Here is an 18,744-nt window from a genome sequence, read left to right on the forward strand (position 1 = left end):
CATTTAGATATCGGGGAAATGGTCTATGTGTTCACTTAGCCTGATACAATAACAGTGTGACACAGGCAATTTGAAGGTGCTGCATATGAGGGTTAGACTCAGGAAATAATAGTCTGGAATTTATTATGGAGCTTGTCAAATGTAGATCTTTACTTCCATTAGCAGGTGTGTGAATAAACTAGAAGAAAAAGTGAAAGGGACAGCAGACGGGACAGTTTAATGTGTGTCTAAGTAAAGTGGAATGAATAACCTTTACTCAACGTCACCATGGTAATCAGTGGGCTGGTCTGGTACTGTGCAGCTATCTGGGACAAGAAATAGGAGCATAAGGAGCCTGTGACGGTTATCCCCTCCCCTCTCCTTCACATTCCCATAGCGACCCCAGGCAGAGGAGTGAGAAACCCTCACTATATTGAATTAGAGCCTATGTGAAATAGCGGCTTAAGGAAAAATTGCTAGAGAAACACTACCACTGCTACTAGAAAATGTCACAAAAGTCTATCTTAGTTGAGTTACAATTGGCCCAYAGGCTCAAATAGTGTTACCGGCGTGCTAAAGGATGGATTGCAAATCTTTGAACACAATGGCTTGCTCTGCTGTGCCCAGTGGACTATGATTTACTTACTGGACAGCTTATATGGATGTATAAAGTCTGTACCTGAACCACAACTTTTTGAAAACTCACTTAGCACCAACCCGGTGAGTATTTCAAGCTTATATGTTCATATAATTACATTTGTATTGTTGTAAGGACACCGCGTCGGAGAGCTGCACAGGCAATCATAACCAAATCCTAACTCGGGACTCCCTTTTATCCCCAAAAGGCACTGAAGTCCTGAAATTAAACCACTCCTGACAATTGATGGCCTGTCCTTGCCAATGTCACTCAGAGAGCTCACTGTCCATGCTCCTGTGTCCGGAGCCCACTCATGTGAAGGCTGCGTTGGAAGTTCTGAGTAGGTCTGCTCAGGAGAGCAGAAAGCAGCTGGTGGTGGAGATACTGAAAGTTCCTAAGAGAGAGCGCTACATCAGGACACTAGAATATTTACTCAGCTCCACAGACTCATGGTGAGTGCAGATTGATACTACTTGTGGACACGTTACAGTTTTGTCAAAATAACTGCCCTGAGCTCTCAATCAACCCATCACGTACTCTATTCCTAAAGGTGTGTCATGCAWACATGCCTTGTGATCAAGGCTGCATTATGGTATTCGTATGTGTACCTATACAGTACAATGTTTTTTTTTACTGTAATAAAGAAGTAATTAGTCCCTGCACATCAATGTTTGTGCTGCTAAAGCAAAATGCACATCTTTCCTCTAAGTAAGCGTTTGTCTATCCTCTCCTGTGCAGTGAGAGGAAAAGTCTTCCCTGCCTTGTACGGGACTCGCTTTGCGTTCCCATAACAGCAAGGTCCCCACCCTGAACTCCAATAAGTGATATGGAGGCTGGCTGCCCTTGAATATGCCTGAGTTTAACGTGACTACTGAATGTGACTACTAAAGAAAATCATGTTTACTGCTGTTTGTAATTTACACAACCATGGTTCCGAGACGCATATACGTAAATCTCTAAACGCATGTTAATATCAGCCTTTACACTGACTGGTGGTTAATGTTTTTCCCCCTGCTCATTCAGGCTTTGCAGTACTGCAGCCTATCTTCTTGGAGTCCTGGTGGAGAGAGAGGAGGTTGTGCAGCAGCTCAAGGCCAATGCTCCAAAGGGTAGCAACAGCCTTGTTGGGACTCTAGGGCAGCTCCTAACCAGACATGATCCAGACATTGTAATGAATGCTGCTGGTGCCTTAGCCTCTTTGGTAATAGAGTATGTGTGTGTGTGTGTGTGTGTGTGTGTGTGTGTGTGTGTGTGTGTGTGGCAGCCTTACCAGAGACCCTCTGTCTTGAATCATCCCTCTCTCTCAGGTTGAGAGCTCGGCTGGACGTGGGTGGCTACAGAGAGACCAGGCTGTGTTTGGGCAGGTCTTGACCAGCCTGTTGACCCTGTTGGACCAGGGACCGGAGAGCATGGTGAACTCTGCTGCCCTGATCCTGGCCAGGCTGTCCCTGTGTGATGTGGCCTGCCAAGGCCTGTTACGCCACCCCTCAGCCCCCAGCACCTTGGGCTGCCTGGTACAATGCCTGGCACACAGCCATACAGGTCAGAGCTAAGGACGCAAGGGGGATAAGGTCTTGTGTGGCAAAACATAGTGCTGCCAATGCTCTGCACTATTGAACCCAAAATAACAGTAGGAATGGTTTTATTGCTTCGCTAGTCGGGATGTTTCGTCAAATGTTGACAGTGACAGGTTTTCTTGTTTGACAGATAAACGTTTAGCTTCTAATGGCTGTTTTTCACTTGTAATAGACACTGCTATGAATGCAGCCTTTGCTTTGGGTCGTCTGTGTGGAAGTGAAAGAGGCAGGAGTCTCATTCTGAAATTTGCGCCAGAGTACCAACTGGTAAGACACCGTACACATCTGTTGGGGAGAACAGTGGATGGTGGAATAAAGAGTCGATTTTGAATCCACACCAAGCTCTGTCATTCAAAAGGGTCTTGTACTTTTTTTCATCTCTCCAGGTTCACAGTCTACAAGCCCTCATGAGTGAGGTGGCTGGGCCAGAGGCAGGACAGACAGCCTGTTTTGCATTGAGTTGCCTAGTAACAGAAGAAGATGGACACGCTCTGGTGCTGGGTAGCCCATCCCTTCCCAGCCTTCTTGATGCTCTTCTTTACCGCTTACAAACAGAAGACCAGGACAGTGCCTGGTCTGCTGCCATGTACGTATGTCACTCACTCCTCCATCTTGCACCCTAGGGCTTAACTCCTTCCATGATCAAGAAGCATTAATAGTCTCACTGTCACTGTACCACTAGAGAACATAGAACATATTTCACAATCTATCATAGTGACGCCAGGTTAGGTAGCTAGCTGAAGCACAGCGCCTCACCCTGCCGTCCCTCTCTCTGTCTCACAGGGCAGTGAACGTATTCGTGTCACGACCGGCTGGAGTGTTACACGTGCGAGAGCACAGGTCTCTGAGGGAGCGACTGAAGGTTGTCTTATTACACTACTCTCTGGAGCATTTCTGTTGAACCAGTTTATGCTAATGTGCCTGGAATGCAGTGTTTGCTTGGTTGGTCAGTTATTACATAGCCTATAGATATTTTTTTCAATATCAATAGGATGTCTATTACTACATCAATCATATTACTATACAAAAGTTGTATTATGTATGTCAACATCCATTAACAGTTATCAATTGTTGGTGGTATAACTGTACATTAAAATGACAAAAGCAATTGCTGAAAATTAAATTGTCTTACTTGCATTCATTACATTGACTCAATCCCTTTCTGACTCTCTCCTCCAGTCTCTCTCCAGCTCTCTCTCCATTGGCAAGGATCTCAGGGAGGAAGTGACCTCATGTCTTAGGAAGCTGGAGCCACTTGTCAAGCCATTGCCCCCGACAACTAGGCGCCTCCCATCTGGGGCCTGCACTGTGTCATGGGAGAAGTGTTTCCCTGAGAGTGGCCTAGAGGTCACTTACAGGTCAGCTGGATGCAGGAATGTTAAGGAGTATTATTATAGGGACCTTTTCACCAAATACACCCTCTCATAATATTCTTAGAGGAAACCAGAAAATATCAGTGTGCTAACAAACAACCTATTTTACATTGTGGCATACTGGCATTTAACATAGAATTGCAGAAACAACGAACAAATACTAAAAATACTTTTTACCAATAAGCTGATATGTGGTCTCTTTTACTGTCCTCAGCCTTCTGGACAGAGAGACAGTTCTGTATCGTGGAACCCAATGTCACGTGACTTTACCAGTATCAGTCCTCAACCCTGGACATGAGTTCTCACTCCGACTGATCCACTCTTCCGCTGATGGAGACACCAGCCCCTGCAGCGAGCCTGTGCTATTGGTCATAGAATCAGAGGAGACGGGGACAAGGCCTGGTCCTCCACAGAAGCTGCGCGTGATTGGATGCACAGCCTCTCATGTGCGACTGAGTTGGGTTGCGCCGGCGGGTGAGCTGAAGCCCCAGGTGTATCAGCTGTATCGTGGGGAAACACTACTAGATACCACAACAGAGCTGAGGTAAATGATGCTGTAACAATCAATGTCCTTTTTTAAACAGCTTCTTTTGAGTAAAGAGTTATCATCATCCTCCACACAAAAGCCTGGCATATTAACCATAACACTAAACTTATATTATGTTATTTGCCAGGGCTGTAGTGGGTGGTCTGTCCCCGGGAACCCTTTTCCAGCTGGGTGTGTGCGCATTGGGTCCTGGGGAAGAGGTGGGCCCCTGTGCGGAGGTGGAGGTCCGTACAGCCAAGGACCAGGACCACGCACCCAGCGGCCTGACCATGGTGGTGCTGGGCAGGCATGAGCTGCAGATCATGTGGGGGGCTCCCCTGGTGCCCCTGGGTCGCCTGTTCAACTACGAGCTGAGGCTGAACGGTCGCGTGGCTTACTTGGGCACGGCGCGTGCTCACACTGCCCGCCGTCTGGCCGCCAACACGGCCTACACCTGTAATGTAACGGCCATCACCACCAGAGGGCGCTCTCAGAGCCAGTCTGTCACTAAGAGGACCGCTCGCGACGAGTACCCATACACACAGAGGTGAGAAGAGGAGAGACAATCAGATTATTATCTCTAACATGTAGCTTGTGTGACTGAATCTATCCATTGACAGGGTGCCGTATCACAAGCCACAGTTTGTTATATTCTGTCCGTTTGGCTGCCTATCAGGTGTCTGTACTCCTCCAGCCGTCAGCCTCCTCCTAAGACTCCTTCATCACCCCCATCAGTCACAGAGGCAACAGAGGTCAGACGAAAGGTCACAGAGATRGGGGAAAAGGCCAAGAAACCCCACTCTGCACACGACCATCTGACCAAGGTCCATCTGTCCAGCAGGCGATACAGAGGGACTGATCACGACAGAGAGAGACACAGGTTACCCTTATCTGAAACGAAGCTATGTCATATGAGAGATCATCTTGACGTGTYGATTTGTTGTGTGATTTTATGTCCTTTTCTTTTCCTTCCTCCAGGCAACCTTTGGTCTCCACTTCATTTGCTGGCTGTGAAAACAGCAAAATGGAATCATCTGAGGTAGGCCTACCTACACTTTGATATCTTAGACAGTGCAGTAACAAAGCAATTTTGGGGGGAATCCAAGTACTAATGATTTCTCCTGTTTTACTCTATTTCTTTGTTCTAGATGATGACCATGGGGCTGGTGAATGGATATGATGCAAAGGCCTTGTGGAGGAGAGCCAAAGAGAGGGCAGGAGTATCCGTCTGCCCTGCTGGGCTTCCAGTCCGGCCCCTGCTCCATCTCCAGGCTAAGACTGAGGAAAACCTGCTTGAGAGGCAGTCCCACCGTGGCCTGGACCAGCCTTTAGACCCTTCATGCCTCAGGGCCCAAATAAGCCCATGTAGGTAGTCTGTCTAGACATCCTGGTTGTCTCCCACAATTTTCTAATGTTCCGGCTTAACACGTTTGTACGTAATAGAACGTCAGTTTGGCATAGAGGAGCTACGTCACTGCCTATGCCACTACCTTATCCGCTTGAATAAAATAGAAAATAGTAGCTAGCAAGATGGAGATCACAGACATTATTTTGAATGAGTTCATTTTGCAAGTGGCTAATTTGCATCAATTAAAACCACAGCAAAGGTTTGGCCTGCAAACTTTGTTTTCAAATTGTGACGTTCTGGCATGTTTTCCTCGTGATTTGTTGGGAGTGTTGTCTGTCTGAAGAGGGCCCTCCCCGGATAAAAAAAACAACTTTATTGAAGTTGCCAAAAGAGTAATTGAAAACAACCTAGTCACTGCTGTTTCCTAGGGTCGAGACTACCAGGTAGGTTATATTTGTGTGTCAAATAGATAGAGGCTTCACTGGTCATGTGTAATGGTGCACCTATTGTATAACCCCAGGGATGCTTCTCCAGTGGAGTGCTCTCAGAAGAGGACCTAGAGACAGAGGAAAACTCCCCTGTATCCCCCATCATATAGGTGAATATGTTACATGTTAGCAACATTAGCAACAACACAAATGCACTATTCCTGTCACACAAATCTGTTTCTGTCTATGTCTGTGCTTGTGTTTATGTCTGTTTGTGGTGGTACATACAACAGATGTAGTGAAGTTAGTCCATCCCATTCCTCCCTCCTACCCACAACTGGACTGGACAGGAAACTATAAAGACAAGCTGCTGAGAGACAGGTAGGGGTTCTGTTGACTTTTTATCTGGAACTTGAATGCTCTGCTGTCTTTCAATATTGTTTTTCTGCCTTAACATCCCTTCCTGTAACCCTAACCCTCTGTCTGTGTCAATCTCTGTCAAAGGACAAGGCTTTTGACAGGACCAAGAGTGCAGAGCGAAATCAGAGGAAGACATCCCCTAACAACAAACTGGACCAAGCTAAGCTGATAATGATCCGTAGAGGAAAGCATGGGTTTACACGGAAAAATCTAAAACAAGCAGAGAATGGTGCTTCTTCAGAGAATGGTGCTTCTTCAGAGAATGGTGCTTCTTCGGAGAATGGTGCTTCTTCGGAGAATGGGTTTTGGGGGCTCGTCTCAATGTCTCAATACCAGTGATTTTCATAAAGACTGTGTGAATGGAAAAATGTAATAATCAACACTGTTACAGGCTTGTTATTTAGTATTAATGACCGTTTTTTTAAATGTTTTGTTTATTTTGATGCCCATGTTTGTTTCAAATCACTGATGTTAAATGAGTGAAACTCAAGTCATAGATCCTAATTTTTGCATCAATCATATGGTAAAAAAGTATTACTCAGCAGAAAATAAACTATCCCACCAAACAAAAGATTTTTCTGTCCCCAAAATAGAATACAGTAATGTATCTCTCTCTTTACTCCTTCAACCTTTATGCAACATATTGGTGGCCGCTGCAGCTCAGAAGACACACATTCTGTTTTGAAATGTAAAACTGGATGATGAAATGTATTTTTTTCTGCCGTTATTGTTGGATTATCCAGCCCCTTCATTTTTTTACTAGTGTGTGTGTAGTTGTGCCTGTGTTGTAACCAGAGACATTTTAGAGGACATATTCAACATCAAGCAACCATCTCAATTTGGGTTGCACATTTTGGGGAATATACAGAAGTGGAAACTTTCCATGGGAATTAACGGGACTATATGGGAATGAACTGAAATATAAGCAAATTAATATTAATACCATTTAAATGTAGATGTTTTTTGCATTGGATATATTTACCATATCATATGGAGACAGAAACATAAACCCTTTACCTTGTCATCAGTAGACATAATTGCAAATTATTAAATCTTTCCAATAAAAAAACGATTTAGTTACGAATTGAACTTAAATTAAATGAGTTGACTCTTCACATGGGATGATTTCACTAAACAACAAAGGAAAGGGAATATTGAATGATCCCCAATGATCTGTCGCATTTCCCAAAAACATTTTCAACATACAGTGGGGCAAAAATGTATTTAGTCAGCCACCAATTGTGCAAGTTCTCCCACTTAAAAAGATGAGAGAGGCCTGTAATTTTCATCATAGGTACACTTCAACTATGACAGACAAAATGAGAAAAAGAAATCCAGAAAATCACATTGTAGGATTTTTTATGAATTTATTTGCAAATTATGGTGGAAAATAAGTATTTGGTCACCTAAACATAACAAGCAGATTTCTGGCTCTCACAGACCTGCAACTTCTTCTTTAAGGGCTCCTCTGTCTCCCATCGTTACCTGTATTAATGGCACCTGTTTGAACTTGTTATCAGTATAAAAGACCTGTCCACAACCTCAAACAGTCACACTCCAAACTCCACTATGGCCAAGCCAAAAGAGCTGTCAAAGGACACCAGAAACAAAATTGTAGACTTGCACCAGGCTGGGAAGACTGAATCGGCAATAGGTAAGCAGCTTGGTTTGAATAAATCAACTGTGGGAGCGATTATTAGGAAATGGAAGACATACAAGACCGCTGATAATCTCCCTCGATCTGGGGCTCCCGCAAGATCTCACCCCGTGGGGTCAAAATGATCACAAGAACGGTGAGCAAAAATCCCAGACCACACGGGGGGACCTAGTGAATGACCTGCAGAGAGCTGGGACCAAAGTAACAAAGCCTACCATCAGTAACACACTACGCGCCAGGGACTCAAATCCTGCCGTGCCAGACGTGTCCCCCTGCTTAAGCCAGTACATGTCCAGGCCGTCTGAAGTTTGCTAGAGAGCATTTGGATGATCCAGAAGAAGATTGGGAGAATGTCATATGGTCAGATGAAACCAAAATATAACTTTTTTGGTAAAAACTCAACTGTCGTGTTTGGAGGACAAAGAATGCTGAGTTGCATCCAAAGAACACCATACTACTGTGAAGCATGGGGTGGAAACATCATGCTTTGGGGCTGTTTTTCTGCAAAGGGACCAGGACGACTGATCCGTGTAAAGGAAAGAATGCCTGGGGCCATGTATCGTGAGATTTTGAGTGAAACATCCTTCAATCAGCAAGGGCATTGAAGATGAAACGTGGCTGGGTCTTTCAGCATGACAATGTCCCAAACACAACGCCCGGGCAACGAAGGAGTGGCTTCGTAAGAAGCATTTCAAGGTCCTGGAGTGGCCTACCAGTCTCCAGATCTCAACCCATAGAAAATCTTTGGAGGGAGTTGAAAGTCCGTGTTGCCCAGCAACAGCCCCAAAACATCACTGCTCTAGAGGAGATCTGCATGGAGGAATGGGCCAAAATACCAGTAACAGTGTGTGAAAACCTTGTAAGACTTACAGAAAACGTTTGACTCTGTCATTGCCAAAAAGTGGTTATAACAAAGTATTGAGATAAACTTCTGTTATTGACCAATATACTTATTTTCCACCATAATCTGCAAATAATTCATAAAAAATCCTACAATGTGATTTTCTGGATATTTTTTCTCTCATTTTGTCTGTCATAGTTGAAGTTGACCTATGTGACCATTACAGGCCTCTCTCATCTTTTTAAGTGGGAGAACTTGCACAATTGGTGGCTGACTAAATACTTTTTTGCCCCACTGTACATCTGTAAAATGATAGTCTAGAAACTAAAGCTTTGGTTGTCTTCCTCTCAGGACGATGGAGGCAACAAGGGAAAGAGCCTCAGATCCACAAAGTCCCTTCCACCAGATGGCTGATGTGATATGTTGGCACGACTGCCATATTGCATCTCCATCCCAAAGCCCTTGCTTGGAAGTGTACTTCGTCAGACTGCCAAGAACCTTGCCCTCGTCCAGGCCAAGGTGGCGAGACACGGTAGTGATGACGCCATAGGCCTTGTTGATCTCTGCACCAGACAGGATGCTCTTGCCAGTATATTTGGGGTCCAACATGTACGCTGCGGCGTGTATGGGTTTCAGGCAGAAGTCTTCATGCTTTTTGATGTATTTCAGAACTGCAGTTTCCGTTGCTTGGAGCAACAGTGAAGTGGGCAGGGCAGTACCGATTTCTTCTCTTACTTATGCAAGCAGAGTGTGAACATCGGACAGGATGGCATTGTCTCCCTCAATCTGTGCAATGGCTACTGCTATAGGTTTCAGGAGTTTCAGGCTGCTTACCACTCTCTCCCAAAATACATCATCCAGGAGGATCCTCTTAATGGGGCTGTCCATATCAGCAGACTGTGATATGGCCATTTCTTGGAGAGACTCCTTCCCCTCCAGGAGACTGTCAAACATGATGACAACACCACCCCAACGGGTGTTGCTGGGAAGCTTCAATGTGGTGCTCTTATTCTTCTCACTTTGCTTGGTGAGGTAGATTTCTGCTATAACTTGATGACCCTTCACATACCTAACCATTTCCTTGGCTCTCTTGTAGAGTGTATCCATTGTTTTCAGTGCCATGATGTTCTTGAGGAGCAGATTCAATGCATGAGCAGCACAGCCATTGGGTGTGATTTGAGGGTAGGACTCCTCCACTTTAGACCAAGCAGCCTTCATGTTCTCAGCATTGTCTGTCACCAGTGCAAATACCTTCTGTGATCCAAGGTCATTGATGACTGCCTTCAGCTCATCTGCAATGTAGAGACCGGTGTGTCTGTTGTCCCTTGTGTCTGTGCTCTTGTAGAATACTGGTTGAGGGGTGGAGATTATGTAGTTAATTATTTATTGCCCACGAACATTCGACCACCCATCAGAGATGATTGCAATACAGTCTGCTTTCTCTATGATTTGCTTGACCTTCACTTGAACTCTGTTGAACTCTGCATCCAGCAAATGAGTAGATGAAGCATGTCTGGTTGGAGAGGTGTATTCTGGGCGAAGAGCATTCAGAAGTCTCTTCCAATACACATTGCCTATGAGCAGAGGTGAGCCAGTTGCATACACAGCTCGAGCAAGACATTCATCAGTATTTCTCTGACTACGTTGCTCCATTGAGTCAAAAAAACGTTGAATTCCAGGAGGACCATGAGCTGTTGCTATCGATAAGGTGTCAGATACATCATTTCCACCTCGCATAGAAGTAGAGGAACTTTTGTCAGAGGTTGCTTGTTGGGAGCGCTGAGGAAACTTTATGCACTTGGCCAGATGATTCTGCATCTTTGTTGCATTCTTCACATATGATTTGGCACAGTATTTGCAAATGTACACAGCTTTTCCTTCTACATTAGCTGCAGTGAAATGTCTCCACACATCAGATAGTGTCCATGGCATTTTCCTGTAAAGATGAGAAAAAAAACTCAAATACAGTTCCATGTACAGATAAATAGTTAAGCAGTTAGATTAAGATAAATGTTTTAAAATGAAACATGTATGGAAACAGCAGGCTCAAGCAAGCTAAAACCCACATGGTAGCAAAAACTAACTAGCAGAATGTAATGGGTCCTAGGTGTAGCTGGTGTAGAGAGTCAGGCGCAGGACAGCAGATATGAGTAATCAAACGTACTTTACTCAAAAATGAGAATATACAAAGTAACAAATACACGCACACTATGACAGGCCGAAAATACAAAATAAACAATCACTCACAAAAACCAGGAGGGGAACAGAGGGTTAAATAATGAACAGGTGATTGTGGGATTGTAAACAGGTGTGTGAAACAAAGACAAAACAAATGGAAAATGAAAGTGGATCGGCGGTAGCTAGAAAGCCGGGGACGTCGACCACCGAACACCGCCTGAACAAGGAGAGGGACCGACTTCGGCGGAATTCGTGACACAGAAATTGTTAACAAGTTAGAAAGGATTTAAACACACTTTGCTGTAGGCTACTATTTACTGGTTAACAAAAAATTAATGTATGTCATATAAAATATATTCACCCCACCCAGTATTGTAATCAAAACTTAGCAGAAAGCATGTAGTCCTTGGCTCAGACAGTGTAGTAGTGTGGGCTCAATAGCATCTCATTAGTGTGCAAGATCTTGAGAATCAGTTGCACATGTAATGGAAGAGTTACATGTTAAACATGTATTGTAAATGTTTATCAGCACAGCATTATGACAGCATTTTCTAAACTGCAGAGGGGGTTCTTGCTATTCTTTTGTAGGTTTCCTGTGCCACTATTCTCTGGAAGAATGCACTGTGCATGCAGAGGGTTGCAATTCCATTGAATTGGAGATACTTTAACCAAAATATGCCACAACCTAGAATTGCCTTATGTGTATCCCACAAAAAAGGTTCACTGTTATAAGCTAACTTTTTTGATGAATTTAAGCTAAATTCCCCAAATTGTTTTGAATGAATCATCACTTTAGAAAACGTTATCTATTCCGTTGTGTTATGCTTTGAAACAACATCCACAACGGCCATGTTGTACCCTGTTTCAACCTGCTTTTGAACAAATTTCTTCAAATTGATCATCACAGTGAGGTGAGTTTTAAAAGCATGATACTGTTTTGATAAGTGGTTGTTAGGGTACTACCTACGCATGTCCTGCGTGCATAGAGGAGATTACCGTGACTCAACAGTCACATGGAATTTTACTGACGTTGCAGCGGAAATATGGTCACCGCTACAGACCTAGCTGCTATTCTATTCTACTTTTCTATTCTATGTGGACTCCACCGGAATTCTACGCGTGCACAATACTGTACCTGATGAAGAGGGATAACATGAGGCCAGGGGTTTATTCAGCTCTCTGACATCTCTCTGTGTCAGTCTGTGCTGTCTGTGTTGCAGTAGCAGTATCAGCCTGCAGCTGAGGAACCAGTTGGGCCTAAGAAGACCCCATATGGAGATGTGATGGAATGACCACAAGACATACTCATGTACAGGCAACCCTTCACATCACACCTAGTCAATCCCATCAATGAGCACATTTATTTACTATGGTTTGACTGTGTCACCACCAATGGACGATGTTCTGCCATGTTGGACTTCTTTTCACGCAGCTTAATTGAACCCTCTTTTTAGAGCAGAGAACCTTGTGAAGGGTTTAGTTAGGACCGGGACAATACCAGTATCTTGATATTTTTTTACATGGCCAAAATAAAATCACGAGGCAGACCTATTTCTTTGTTCCTTTAAAAACCTGCTGTATGTAAATAATTGTGTGCTATGGCTTGGGAAATAAATGTGACTGGATGACAACATCATGTTTGTTTTCAACATTAGGGCTGTTTTCCTAAAGAAGTTAAATCTGCTTCATGTTTTTTTCCCTTGCCATGATACTAATGAGTATGGTGAAACTGGTATCTTCCCGGCCCTAGTTTCAGTTGATCATTGCATTTCTTCAGATTTGGCCACCTTGACTTGTGTCCAAATGTGTACCGTATAGCCTATGATAGGGGTATTCAACTCTTACCCTATGAGGTCTGGAGCCTATTGGTTTTCTGTTCTACCTGATACTTAATTGCACCCACCTGGTGTCCAAGGTCTAAAACAGTGGCACTGGCTTCGAGGTCCGGAGTTGAGTTTGAGGGGCCTAGTGCATATGTAATATATGGAAAAGGTAGGGGGAAACATTGTTATTCTCTGTTACAGAGTGGTCCTTGGTACGCAAGTGAAACTTGAGTCCTGAGGTTGAATAAACAATGTCCATTTGATCACATCCTGAAAATACTGGGTTTATTGCAAAAGAAGTCATGGCCATCATCATCAAGCTTTTATCTCCTCAAAGATAATCCACTGTTGACACATGGGAGTAAGGGTACGATTTCCAGACAGATATGCTCTGGGATTTGGAGCRGGATATAAGGGCTGATGATGTTACTGCATTTTGACAGAGTTCCACKKKKAWWWKWTTTGAAGCTCATGATCATGTATTATTCTTTATGTATGGGTTGGCATGTTGRATGGTGAAACAAACCTGTAGTTTCATAATTTGCCACGAGTGGTCAGTATCGATCATTGAGGTTTTGTATAACCGCTGAGCCTGTAACACAGTTTGGGACAGGTTATAGTCACAGAATAACATACGGTACATGCCGTATATCACTAGTTATAAAGCTTTTTTRCCTCCGTCTCTTTTGACTTTGTCCAGCAACTCCTTAAAGCTTTACTTTGAGTCGACAAAGGGCATGAGGATGCCTTACTTACATGATGCTTTAATGTTTGACAAAAGGTCTGATAGAATTCCATTGTAAGGACTGTACTGTCTGTATTCATTAACTTGGTGAGCAGCTCCCTTAAGAGTTGACCAACCCTTTCTGTTCTTAAGAAATGTGCCATGTGATGCATTAAAACATATGTCAAYGGAGGGAAGACGGTGCCCTAATAACTTGAGATCTTGTGTTATCATTAAGTGATCGCAGGTATCAAAGCAATGTGTATTTTCACTTTCACAATTGTGAGTACTTTGCATGTTATGCTGAATTCTGTTCATTTAAAAGTCAACGGAAGTTCTACTGATTTAGAAGACAGCAATGATGACTGGAGGGAAAGAAGGGAATTAAACTCCAAGGTTTTTATAGTAAACTGAAACTGAAACTAAAACAATAACTAAACATGAAAAAAATGATTTATTAATCTGAAATAAAATAATTAAGCCCATTTGGAAAAGCTAAAACTACACTGAAACTATTTTGCCTGGCTACCCAAACTCCTTGCTCCGGCCAAACGCTACGCCCACAGACGTCAGTTTCTTCTCCGCAATGAGTCTGGATCTGAGTACCTCCCCGACGAGTTCTAGAACGTTAACAKATTCTAACCGTTCTAATTGGTCCCAGAAACCGATGGGTTGGGCCAGAACCAGAACACACATGGYTAAAGCAGAGTTTTGAAAATTCGTCACTGGCTTTGATACTCTGATTGGTTAGAAATTATCCACTCGCTGATTACTTTGTTTCGTATGACACCCCTCATTTTGACATCACCACAAATGACTTCAACGATGGCAGTCTCAGACTGAAGTATGTAGCGAATATAGAGCAGCGGGGCCTCCCGAGYGGCGCAGTGGTCTCAGGCACTGCATCGCACTGCTAGCTGTGCCACTAGAGATTRTGGGTTCAAGTCCAGGCTCTGTCGCAGCCGGCCGCGACCGGGAGACCCATGGGGCAGCACACAATTGACCCAGCGTCGTCCGGGTTAGGGGAGGGTTTGGCCGGCAGCGATGTCCTTGTCCCATCGCGCACTAGCGACTCCTGWYGCGGGCCGGACGCAGTGCACGCTGTTACTGTCGCCAGGTGTACGGTGTTTCCGCCGACACATTGTGCGGCTGGCTTCCCGGTTAAGTGGGCATTGTGTCGAGAAGCAGTGCGGCTTGGTTGGGTTGTGTTTCGGAGGACGCACGGCTCTCGACCTTCGCCTCTCCCGTGTCCGTACAGGAGTTGCAGCGATGAGACAAGACTGTAACTACCAATTGGGTACCATGAAATTGGGGTAATTCAGAAGCTTGGGGTTTTCAAGCTTCTGAATCTGTCGGGTCACATTGAGATTAACTTTATATTTGAACGGTCGACTCAGCGAGATGTTGCCTCGAGCAGCACCACAGATATTGGGTGTGTTCGAGCCGTAAGGCTAACGAAGCCGACTGTAGACAAAAGTCGGCGAGTGAAGTCTGGGGAGGTGCAACTGTGACAGTGGAAAGTCAGACACTGTGGTGGTTTTCCAACCGCAAGGCTCAGATCAACATTGCAGTGTCAACATAGCTGCTTTTATTTATACAAGGTTTTTATTTATAAAAGTGGAAATATACCCCTATAACACACAGTCACAAACTGAAAACATAACGTCTCAAATCTAATTTTCATTCGTATACCCTTCAGCTTTAGAATAGCGGCCAAGTTGGTTCCTGTTTSAGTCATGTCTTTGGTCACGTTCGCGTGAGTCAACCAAAAACACCCTTATGATTGGTTGACAAATAGTGCCTCCCACAATGCAGGAGATMGSTGCATGGTGCAGTTGGTGAGATGCAACTGCAATGACTTGAAGGTGACTTAATCAAAAACAACCTTACCTTTGATCACATGGTCATTGACTAGACAAAATGTATCCGCTCGAACGGGATGAGCGTGATGCAAGACTTTGCTCTCTCCTACAGTCATTGGCCATGTTCGAGAGGAAACCACTGGGWACTTGGAAATCTCTGACTTCCYACTTAGTTGCATTCAACTCGTAAAAAACTAGCTCCGACTGGAATTTATTTTTTATTTTTATGGTCATCCAACTCGGAATTCTAAGTTGGAAACTCTGGCATCTTTCTAGAGTTCTGACTTTTCGACCTGAAAATCACTGACGTCATGATTTGACCTTTTCCAGAGTTCCTAGTTGTCTTGAAAGCACCATTAGCCTCGTGCTTCAACGCTCCTGGTTGTTGCGTAAATTGACCCACAACTACTGTTTATTTCGTCCATCCTGACCCATCACTTTATGCATTACTGCCCCAGAGTGGCAAGAAGTGGAATCCCAACTAACACAAAAACAATACATCACATAAATGGCTCCTAGCCTCCCACGCATTGGCTACTTGATATCCCTAACACTAAAACTAAATCATATAAAAAATGAAATAGAAATGTTTTTATAAAACTTAAACTAAATAAAAACGAGTAAATCAGATCTCAAAACTAACTGAAACTAAACAACATTTCTAATTAAAATCTTAAAACGAATAGAAATAAAAACAGCTATAATAACCTTGGTGAGCACAGACACCATGTAAGCTAATGTGAGGGTGTCTGTAATGATTCATTCATTCAACATAATGTTCATTCAACTAAAGCAGTTGAAAACGGAGAGGCTAAAACGGTCAGCATTAGTGTTAATGTACAACGTTAACGTACAGGATTTGCCTCTGAAACATCCATTAAACAGATCATGTTTGCCTTTATGTCACAGTATATATACACTGAGTATACAAAACATTAGGAATACCTGCTCTTTTCGTGACAGACTGACCAGGTGAATTGTTTTATTTATTTTTTATTTCACCTTTATTTAACCAGGTAGGCCAGTTGAGGACAAGTTCTCATTAACAACTGCAACCTGGCCAAGATAAAGCAAAGCAGTGCGACAAAAACAACAACACAAAGCTACACATGGGACAAACAAACGTACAGTCAATAACACAATAGAAAATCTGTATACAGTGTGTGCAAATGAAGTAAGGAGGTAAAGGCAATAAATAGGCTGTAGTGGCGAAGTAATTACAATTTAGCAATTGACACTGGAGTGATAGATGTGCAGATGAGGATGTGCAAGTAGAAATACTGGTGTGCAAAAGAGCAGAAAAAAACAAAAAACAAATATGGGGATGAGGTAGGTAGTTGGTTGGATGGGCTATTTACAGATGGGCTGTGTACAGCTGCAGTGATCGGTAAGCTGCTCTGACAGCCGATGCTTGAAGTTAGTGAGGGAAATATAAGTCTCCAACTTCAGTGATTTTTTCCAATTCATTCCAGCAGAGAACTGGAAGGAAAGGCGGCCAAATGAGGTGTTGGCTTTGGGGATGARCAGTGAGATATACCTGCTGGAGCGCGTGCTACGGGTGGGTGTTGCTATGGTGACCAATGAGCTGAGATAAGGCGGAGCTTTACCTAGCAAATACTTAAAGATGACCTGGAGACAGTGGGTTTGGCGACAAATATGTTGCGAGGACCAGCCAACGAGAGCATACAGGTCGCAATGGTGGGTAGTATATGGGGCTTTGGTGACAAAACGGATGGCACTGTGATAGACTGCATCCAATTTGATGAGTAGAGTGTTGGAGGCTATTTTGTAAATGACATCACCGAAGTCAAGGATCGGCAGGATAGTCAGTTTTACGGGGGTATGTTTGGCAGCATGAGTGAAGGAGGGTTTGTTGCGAAATAGGAAGCCGAATTTAAATTTAATTTTGGATTGGAGATGCTTAATATGAGTCTGGAAGGAGAGTTTACAGTCTAGCCAGACACGTAGGTATTTGTAGTTGTCCACATATTCTAAGTCAGAACCGTCCAGAGTAGTGATGCTAGGTGGGCGGGCGGGTGCGGGCAGCGATTGGTTGAAGAGCATGCATTTAGTTTTACTATTGTTTAAGAGCAGTTGGAGGCCACGGAAGGAGAGTTGTATGGCATTGAAGCTCATTTGGAGGTTTGTTAACACAGTGTCCAAAGAAGGGCCAGATGTATACAGGATGGTGTCGTCRGCATAGAGGTGGATCAAAGAATCACCCGCAGCAAGAGCAACATCATTGATATATACAGAGAAAAGTGTTCGACCGAGATCGGCCCGAATCCAGGTGTTAGGTTCTAAATAAACAGAGTAAAAACTCACGGARGATTAGTAACGCTCAAACCAAGTTTATTCACCCACTGGGTCACACAGCTGCATAAAACAAAGACATGTTTCCACCAGCACAAGTATATACACCCCAACATGGGTGAAGTATCCTCCTTCCCTCTAAACATGACATCTTTATTGCTTTAGTGATATCTGTTCTTCCGCACTTCATCTGACCTGACCTCGGCCCCAAATTCCTCACTCCTCCCCGTAGGATCCCTGATGTCTAACCATAACATATTCTAACAGAATGTAAACGTTCTACATTCCCCTCTCTCCKTCAGTGACATGAATAAGGATATTTCATATTTTCAAGATTAGAAGCCAGAACCCATCACAGGTGAAAGCTATGATCCCTTATTAATGTCACTTGTTAAATCCACTTCAATCAGTGTAGGTGAAGGGGAGGAGACAGGTTAAAGAAGGATTTTTAAGCCTTAAGACAATTGAGGCATGGATTGTGTATATGTGCCATTCAGAGGCTGGATCGGCAAGACAAAAGATTTAAGTGCCTTTGAACAGGTATGGTAGTAGGTGCCAGGCGCACCATTTTAAGTGTTTCAAGAACTTCAATGCTGCTGGGCTTTTCACACTCAACAGTTTCCTGTGTGTATCAAGTATGGTCCACCGGTGCTCGCTTCGGCAGCACATATACAAAAAAAAAAAAGTATGGTCCACCACTCAAAGGACATCCAGTCAACTTGACACAACTGTGGGAAGCTTTGGAGTCAGCATGGGCCAGCATCCCTGTACAATGTTTTCTACACCTTGTAGAATCTGAATAGGAGGGTGTTCCTAATGTTTTGTACACTCAGTGTATATAGCAAACGCTACAAGTCTGGAGAGGAGACTTTGGTCAGCATTATTTAMGCATGTCAACACTAGCTGGCTCACATATGTGTAAATCCACTCTCACACCTCTCTTGTGAGAATTTGCCCATCTGGGTTGAAGCAGAGGTGTGAGAGCATGAAATTGTGACCATTTAACACAAGTCAGTGTATTCTACTTCCTCATTGCAGTAATGGCCTGTAGTTATGGC

At 43.7% G+C, this 18,744-nt stretch overlaps 1 protein-coding gene across 1 annotated transcript; it reads left to right on the forward strand.

The window, feature by feature from the left end:
- Positions 1–9: 9 nt before the first annotated feature.
- LOC111964006 (uncharacterized) lies at positions 10–7,613 on the forward strand. Its single transcript, XM_023987642.2, has 16 exons — positions 10–699; positions 825–1,068; positions 1,640–1,817; positions 1,924–2,158; positions 2,366–2,460; positions 2,580–2,779; positions 2,977–3,055; positions 3,373–3,551; positions 3,781–4,110; positions 4,241–4,639; positions 4,769–4,972; positions 5,071–5,131; positions 5,241–5,457; positions 5,961–6,038; positions 6,162–6,249; positions 6,373–7,613. Exons 2-16 carry the CDS (start codon positions 863–865, stop codon positions 6,455–6,457), a joined length of 2,634 nt encoding a protein of 877 aa, XP_023843410.1. The 5' UTR covers positions 10–699; positions 825–862; the 3' UTR covers positions 6,458–7,613.
- Positions 7,614–18,744: the final 11,131 nt, after the last annotated feature.

Source organism: Salvelinus sp. IW2-2015, linkage group LG5, assembly GCF_002910315.2.
Source record: "Salvelinus sp. IW2-2015 linkage group LG5, ASM291031v2, whole genome shotgun sequence".
NCBI lineage: Eukaryota > Metazoa > Chordata > Actinopteri > Salmoniformes > Salmonidae > Salvelinus > Salvelinus sp. IW2-2015.